Raw genomic sequence first — 9,005 nt, forward strand, 5'->3', positions numbered from 1 at the left:
GCTCACGTGTGAAAATAGGCTGGTGTGGAGGTTATCATGAAATCAGAGATAGCGTTGACCTCATTTCAAATTTGTATGTTTGACTTGAAACTGTTGGCAGATACTGAAGGGTTGGCTGGAAGTGTGTATTTCAGGGTTCCTCCTCACTTTCCAGGACTTTTCAAGGACATGACTTTATCTTGGATATCCATGCCAGGCGTTGCTGACAGAAGGTCATATCATTCAGTATGAACTATCAGTGGAAGTCTCTCCAGTCTCTACATGAAGCATGTGACTGAACACACTGACGTCACATCTCAACACACACACACAGTCACTCGTTCTCTTCACCGCAGCGTTTTGTGCCACAGGTCAAAGCAAGGCACCACGTGCAGCCTGACGTACTTGTGCCCGGCAGCGGTGCACTCCAGACAGCCGTAGACGGTCTCCCGCCGCTGGCTGCCCATGCCACATAGCGCACATGGCCCCTTGGTGATGTTGTGGTTGAGCAGGTTGACACGTGTGTGCGAACCCTCCCTCAGGTAGGTGGAGGACAGGTCAGTCATGCTGGCGGCCTTCTCGTAGTAGTCGGTTACCACGTCATCCATGTAGCTGTCGGAGTGGGTGAGCTCCTCAAATGTTCTGTCGTCTTGCAGACAGATGGGGATGGCGGAAAGGGAAAGAGTAGTCAAATCAGATTTATTTGTAAACCACAAATCATAATTTTATCAATTTAGGGCTCTAAAATCACATTACAACCTTTACAGTGTACAATAATACCCTCTTATCCTTACACATCCACCCTTGATATTCATGTGACCACAAGGTGACTGGCTTCAGATCCATCCATCCATCCATTATCTAAACCACTTATCCTGCTCTTGGGGCCGCTGGAGCCTATCCCAGCAGTCATTGGACGGCAGGCGGGGAGACACCCTGGACAGGCCGCCAGGCCATCACCACAGGGCCAACACACACACACACACACACACACACACACACACACACACACACACACACACACACACACATTCATATCTAGGGATAATTCAGTATGGCCGATTCACCTGACCTACATGTCTTTGGGAGGAAACTGGAGCCCCCGGAGGAAACCCATGCAAACTCCACACAGAAGACGACCCGGGACGTCCCCCAAGGTTGGACTACCCCGGGGCTCGAACCCAGAACCTTCTTGCTATGGGGCGACCGCACTAACCACTGCGCCATCATGCTGCCCAGCTTCAGATCCACCAGAAGGGCATAACGTTTAATGTTCATGTCACCACTTTACTGTTAAGTGTTTTCAAGAGTACTGGGTATTATATAGGTCTATGCGAGCATTTTAATGCTTTTACTAGATGAGAAAAAAACCCCCAGAAAACAGAAAGGAGTTTTGTCACTTCCAAAGAGTTTGACTCCTGCAGGAGATTTGCATGTAGAAACGGGTAAAGATGAGGAGGTATGGAGTTGGAATACAGATGAGAGCAGCTGCTCTGGAGTAAAGTGGATGTTCATACAGGTGTACCTGCTCTGAAGGGGTTTCCGTAGATGATTCCAGACAGGAACCTGCGAAGTCGGCCCATAGAGAACCGACCGATGAAACCACCCAGCTGTTCTCTGATCTGCTCTCTCTCAAACCCCCCCGATGACTCCGGGGCCACGCAGATATCTGCTCACACACAGGAACAGAGCAAATAAAAAATATATCATATTTGACAGAACTACTGTATGTCTGCGACAAATGATATGAGTTTGAGGGAGTCAAGCCCAACTTTATTTGTATAGCACATTTAATGCAAACAGTAACACAATGTGCTTCATATAGAAGGAGGCACACTCAAGTACATTCTTCTTCTTTCGACTTGAACCCTGTTTCTCAGGGGTTACCACAGCGGATTTTATAGTTTCCATCAGGAAAGGGCACAGCACCAATAGCGGCCATTGTTAACCCCGGCCTCGACCGATCCGGTATGGTCTCATCAATCCGCATACTGATTTGGCAAAATGTTACATCGGATTCCTTCCTGACACAACCACTAACCCTATGGACGTACAGCCCACACACACTCAAGTACAATAGTGTGCACATACACACAAATGCAATGATGCAACACATATAAACAAAATAAAGTAGGTACCAAGGCGTCCGTCCAGACATACAAACAGCTCACAGATGCTGAAGGCGATGGTGGTGTGAGCCGGGATGATGATGGCCTTATCACGACCTTTAGGGAGCCGACCATCATCAATCTGAAACTGAGAGAGACACGCACAGAGACAGAGAGAAAGAGAGCGAGAGAGACACACACACACAGACAGAGACAGAGAGAGTCACTGAGATAGACAGAAGTAAAAAGACAGGGTGGATATTGAGGAAAGAGACAGAAAGAGAGAGAGAACAGGGAGGCAGAGAACAGGGAGGTAGAGACTAAGAGTGAGTCTGTGAGGGAGCTACAGACAGTGGAAGAAATAACAACAGGTATAATGGGTTCATGTGTATCTATATGCAAGTGTGTACTGACCCTCTCTAGTTGGGTGTATGTATGCATGTGTACATGAGTTTGTACGTGTACGTGTGTGTGTGTGTGTGTGTGTGTGTGTGTGTGTGTGTGTGTATGTGTGTGTGTACCCTCATGGTTGTTCCTCTCATCCCAGCGTGGACGGTCAGGGAACATTGGCGAGTGGTTCGGATACTCTCCATGACTACACAGAGAACGCTGCGGCCGCTCTCTCTGGACTGGCGGATCAGACAGTGATCCAGGTCCACCTTTCTGCGCACACACACACACACACACACACACACACACACACACACACACACACAGCCTGTGTTTTACAACCTGACACAGATAACAACAGAATATGATATATGATATATGAGGGGCGTCCAGGTAACGTAGCGGTCTATTCCGTTGCCTACCAACACGGGGACCGCCAGTTTAAGTCCCCGTGTTACCTCCGGCTTGGTTGGGTGTCCCTACAGACACAATTGGCTGTGTCTGTGGGTGGGAAGCCAAATGTGGGGATGTGTCCTGGTCGCTGAACTAGCATCTCCCCTGGTCGGTCGGGGCGCTTGTTCAGGGGGGAGGGGGAACTGGGGGGAATGGCGTGATCCTCCCACGCACTGCGTCACCCTGGTGAAACTCCTCACTGTCAGGTGAAAAGAAGCAGTGGGTGACTCCACATGTATGGGAGGAGGCATGTGGTAATCTGCAGCCCTCCCCGAATTGGTAGAGGGGGTGGAGCAGTGACCAGGATGGCTCGGAAGAGTGGGGGTGGGGTAATTGGCTAAGTACAATTGGGGAGAAAATTTTTAAAAAAAGACACCACACACATCATGAATCAGGTGTGTAGAGGATATGTATATACATTATAATGTACTACATGTGAGATCCTACACATTACTGCATGTGTACTGCATGTAGGCCTAGCAACATTACTATTACTTATTGACATGTTTCTGTGCCGGTGACACCAGGCTTCATTCGTGTGCAGTGATGTTGTTGGATAAAGTCTTCCTGACTCATCTATACAGTGATGTAATGGTAGTGGACAGCATTGTGTTGTGTTGAAAATACTTGCTAGCAAAAACTATAAACCAAAAAAGTATAAACCATTCTGGAATGATCACACAAGCACTTCAGTGGATCATAGATCTTGGCTCCTAACTCTTGTAAACGGACTCTTGATATAATTTTGCCAGTGAAATAAATAATTGATGAAAAAATAGATCATTTTCTCGTTCATTAAAAACACATGAGCTCTATACTCTATACTTAATCTAATCAGTGATGATGGCTGGGGAGAGGAGTCTTGTATGATCTGCAGATGGGATCCACACTGAAACCCTGAACAGAAACCTGTCTGTCCGTCCGTCCGTCCGTCCGTCCGTCCATCCATCCATCCATCCATCCATCCGTCTATCTATCTAGATATCTATCTATCTATCTATCTATCTATCTATCTATCTATCTATCTATCTATCTATCTATCTATCTATCTATCTATCTATCTATCTATCTATCTATCTATCTATCTATCTATCTATCTATTTATCTATCTATCTGCCTGTCAAGCTATCTGTCTGTCTATCTGTCTGTCTGTCTGTCTATCTGTCTGTCTATCTATCTATCTATCTATCTATCTATCTATCTATCTATCTATCTATCTATCTATCTATCTATCTATCTATCTATCTATCTATCTATCTATCTATCTATCTATCTATCTATCTATCTATCTATCTATCTATCTATCTATCTATCTATCTATCTATCTATCTATCTGTCTGTCTGTCTATCAATCTATCTATCTATCTGTCTGTCTGTCGAGCTAACTGTCTGTCTGTCTGTCTGTCTGTCTGTCTGTCTGTCTGTCTGTCTGTCTGTCTGTCTGTCTGTCTGTCTGTCAATCTATCTGTCTGTCTATTTATCTATATATCTATCTATCTATCTGTCTGTCTATCGATCTGTGTGCCTATCTATCTACCTATCTATCTATTGATCTGTCTGTCTGCCTGTCGAGCTAACTGTCTGTCTGTCGATCTAGATATCTATCTATCTGTCTATCTGTATGTCTATCTGTGTGTGTGTGTCCTGTGACATGTTGGTCACATGTCCAGGGTATGTCCCTGGTGTCCTTGTTGGGACAGACTGACTGAAGTGAGGTGGATGAAACCGGTGTGAAGAATGAATGGATGTTGAGATGTGACTGGACCCTGCACGTTGCAGGGGAGCTTCCATTCTGACAGGTTCTCCTCACCTGGAGTTGAGCTCCCTCAGCAGGGTGGGCACCTCCACCTCGTGTTTGGTCACGATGCCAAAGGAGGCTTTAACGGCCACCGAGTCGGAGCCACTGATGTTGAATCCCACATCATTAATGAGGTGATTCCCTAATTTACCGTTGAGTGCCACATCGGACTTGTCCTCGTAGTTCAGGAGTTGATAGGAAGACACGCCTGTGTTACAACAAACCAAACACCCGAGTTAGTTCTCCTTCTTCTATCCAGTAGAATTGATTTAAAGGGTTTACTAAAGGTGGACCATGTTGAAAACTCTGCTCTCCTAAACCAAATCACATCATACATTTTATTTCTGCATTTATAATTCACATTTGTGGAACCCAACTGGATCACCAGAACAACATGCAGTGAATTTGTTTGGTGTCTTGCTAAAGGACACATCAACAGGACATGTGGCTGTTCATGATGTCCAAGTGTTAAGGAAGAGTTCTGTTCCAAAATGAAATGTTTACAATAGATAGACATACAGACAGACAGACAGACAGACAGATAGAGAGATAGATAGATAGTGATAAACAGACTGTGTTCCTGTGTTTTTACCCACTTACATGAACAATTTAAATGGGTAAAAATAGTCTAAAGTCAGACCTATCTGCTTTAAATTGTGTGAACAAGGGAAACTGTGAGGTCCTGGTGGTGTTTAATGAGATCGTAATTCCATGATAATCAAACTACTCATCTTGGATGAGCCTACCAGCAGTGATTTCCTTCTCCCCCACCAAGATGTCCTTCAGTGAGAAAGGTGTGGAGGAATACTTCTTCTTCCTCAACAAGTGTCTCTTCCTCCGTCTGGTGACCAGGCTGAGCGGCTGGTACCGGTCTGCTTCACTGAGGCTTGGAACCGGGATCAGCCGTCCTGTGTCTCCAACCTGCTTCACAAAGTTCTTGGTGGCTGCAGTGAACATCTCAGAAGATGCATGAGGTGAATGAGACAGGGTACAAAAATTATGACCTGGATTCAGAAACCAATGAAGACTTGAGCGTCACACTGCTGCTCCTCTCTCCTCGTATTAGAACTGAGCTCAGGTGTTGTACAGCTGTTCTCCTGCAGGAGGATCTAATGTGGGGATGTTCTTTCTGACATCACATGTTAAATAATGCAGGTTGTGTAAGGGAATATGTAAACCTGATAGTCCTGCTCTTTCCTGCCACGACAGCTGAGACTGGTAGAGTTTGAATTCTGGATTCATCTCTGAATGAGCACCCTGTAAAGAAACAGAATGCCAGAATCAGAATCTCTTTACTGCCAAATTTTACGTGCACACAAGGAATTTGCCTTTACATGAAGTGCAGTGCACAATATTGCTGTCTAAATCAATGACAATGAGAATCTATTACCTAAAATTTCTCACAAATTAAGATGTGAGGGAATATCATTTGAAAACACATTTTGATATTATACTTAACATTACCAAACAGCCTAATGTGATGAGCCTCAACTGGATTCTTAAACATGGTGTTTTTGCCTACGTAGGCACATATTGTGCTATGTATGGAGATTGTGCAAAAGTCCCTGTCAGGGATGGGCAACACGATCCAGAAAGGGCCGGTGTGGATGCAGGTCTTCGTTCCAACCAAGCAGTTACACACCCGAGTCTACAAATCAAAGTCCTTAGCAAAGACTATCCATCCATCCATTATCCAAACCGCTTATCCTGCTCTCAGGGTTGCGGGGATGCTGGAGCCTATCCCAGCAGACATTGGGCGGCCATGCTGCCATGCCATCACAGCCCCCCCCCCCCCCCCCCACACACACACACACATTCACACCTAGGGCAAATTTAGTATGGCCGATTCACCTGACCTTCATGACTTTGGACTGTGGAAGGAAACCGGGACTATTTTCTGGACATTTATCTGCTGTAATGGGTACATAGTAATTAACCTGAATATGAGAAACCGCCCTGTGATGGCCTGGCAGCCTGTCCAGGGTTTCTCCCCGACTGCCGCCCAATGACTGCTGGGATAGGCTCCAGCATCCCCGCGACCCTGAGAGCAGGATTAAGCAGTTCGGATAATGGATGGATGGATGAAAAGTCACATTCGTTTTTTCCCCATCGACAATATTGGAGCATTTCTAGCAGTTGATAGATGGTCATGACACTCTCCTGGCTGAAGCATCAGCATAAATAATTATTTATGCTAATTATATTCATTATATTTTATTCATCTGCTAATTATAATTAGCAGATGAATCGAAAAAATTCAGTCCTTGAGAAAAGTCAAAAGTTCAAGACTGTGTACTTTAAAAAAAAGAGTTTAGGAAATAGATCAACTACAAGTTCCCAAGTGTGCATTGCGTTTAAGAAACGTCCAATCGCGGTTGTTAAAACTCTGCCGCCTTGTGGAGCTTGGTCGCCATTCTGAATCTCTCGAAGCGTCTTTTCCAGTCAGTCCATTCCGTCGGTTTATCAAAGCAAAAGTTTTTTTCTGGTTGGCTAAACTTCGCCATAATTCACTATCTTTGTGAATATATGCCTCACTCCTGACACCACGCAATAAATCACGGAATGTCCAGTAAAACGGAGCGGGTTAAGTGTCTACTTTATTCAGCTAACAGGTCAGTTCACGCGTAAGCAACATGACCTTCACGCAGTCTACTGTCGTAAAACCCCTTGCATGTACAGTTTCCGTCACTGTCGTGCACATTACCGTATTAACTGTAATACTATGACCGAAGATGAGCATACTCACAAGTCATTTTAATCAATTCAACAGCAAGACCCGTGGTGTCTTTTGTGCCTGTTTATTCTGGCTTTTGTTTAGTCTTTGTTTAATTTGTACATTGCTTGTGGTTGTTTAGCTTTTGTATTCTCTGTTTATATTTTATATCTTTTATCAGCGTATTTCTATTATTCTTATCATTATTTCCCTTTCTTTCATTGTGAAGCACGTTGTGAACAAATAGGCAACAGCGCTAACCACTGGGCCGCCGTGCCGCCCGTGGCCTAAGGCTAAGCTACCCTAGCCTCACCGCAAGGGGGGTCGGACTCTGCAAGGGAGTTGAAAAATTCTATAACAAATTACAATAATCACTATTTATAATAAATGGGCTGAAAACATAGGCCGTATAAAAAGGAACTATTGGGCGAAAACCACAAAACCTGCAGAAACGCCGGGATGTAGCTGGTGGGTTTGTACTGCGCCCCCTGTGGTGGTGCGGGGATGTTGCAGCAGCTTTTTGCCCCAAATCCCTCAGGCTCGCAGGCGGTTTATGGCAGGTGTATCGTCGAGAAGTGACTGACTTTTATTTCTGTTTTTCAAAGCAAGTGGTGACCGACTTCCTAAAGATGCCGACATCATCAGACATGTTATAAAAGTGTTAAATGTGTCTCAACAGGTTGATGTGCTGCGGCTCACCGTCCATCTCTCTGTTCCTTCACCTCGACATGTAAACTTCACTTTAGTATTTAAACTCATCGTTTCTCTTTAATCACATGCCAAAATTATTAAATAATCCCAAGGCTTGTATAAATAATTGAAGATCTGCAAACATAAGGAGGGTAAAGCCTTCTAGAGTACTCTTTAATTAATATTGGACAATATTACAAATTGAAAAAAGTTGGCCACTAATTATGTCGGCCTGTTGAAAATGAATATTAAACTTAGCACTGTTGGCCCAGCGGTTAGCACTGTTGCCGCACAGCAAGAAGGTCCTGGGTTCGAACCCCAGGCCGTCCCAGGTCCTTTCTGTGTGGAGTTTGCATGTTCTCCCCGTGTCTGCGTGGGTTTCCTCCCACCATCAAAAAGACATGCATGTTAGGGTTGATACTCCTGCCTGTGCCCCTGAGCAAGGCAATGGAAAAAAGAACTGCAGCTGCCCACCGTTTCCAGTGTGTGTACTGGGATGGGTTAACTGCAGTGGATGAATTTCCCCACGGGGGTTAATAAAGCACATCTTAATGATGACACATGAAACACCTGCTTAGCTCTGCAGCTATTTGCACTCGCTCACCCTTGGATATAGAGTCCTTTTCTTTTTTCTTTTTTTGCTGTAGTTTAGATTTAAATTGCATGGTTTGAAATGCTTTAAACAGTTTTCAGTGGGCCTATTTTAAGTTTGGGTAATGTCCATCTTTGGCCTTCAAGTACAAGCTAAAGAAAACGGCTGACTGGTGGTCTTCCAATCTGTATGATTGTGGTTTCATTGCTCTTTAGTCTGTCCTGCAGCTCTCAGAATAAACCACATGTTTCAGGCTTGAAAGAGACACTTATAGGAAACTTC

The 9,005-nt window shown here is 44.8% G+C and overlaps 1 protein-coding gene across 2 annotated transcripts; it reads right to left on the reverse strand.

Moving 5' to 3' along the window:
- Window positions 1–326: 326 nt before the first annotated feature.
- pjvk (pejvakin) lies at window positions 327–5,685 on the reverse strand. 2 transcript variants are annotated; one of them, XM_056301511.1, is made up of 6 exons: window positions 5,475–5,685; window positions 4,741–4,936; window positions 2,609–2,750; window positions 2,118–2,235; window positions 1,505–1,648; window positions 327–628 (listed from the first exon to the last, which is right to left on the reverse strand). In XM_056301511.1, the coding sequence occupies exons 1-6, from the start codon at window positions 5,683–5,685 to the stop codon at window positions 327–329; spliced, it is 1,113 nt and encodes a 370-aa protein (XP_056157486.1). The 2 variants fall into 2 exon arrangements, with proteins under 2 accessions (XP_056157486.1, XP_056157487.1); XM_056301512.1 differs by lacking the exon at window positions 1,505–1,648.
- Window positions 5,686–9,005: the final 3,320 nt, after the last annotated feature.

Source organism: Lampris incognitus, chromosome 21 (genome assembly GCF_029633865.1).
Source record: "Lampris incognitus isolate fLamInc1 chromosome 21, fLamInc1.hap2, whole genome shotgun sequence".
NCBI lineage: Eukaryota > Metazoa > Chordata > Actinopteri > Lampriformes > Lampridae > Lampris > Lampris incognitus.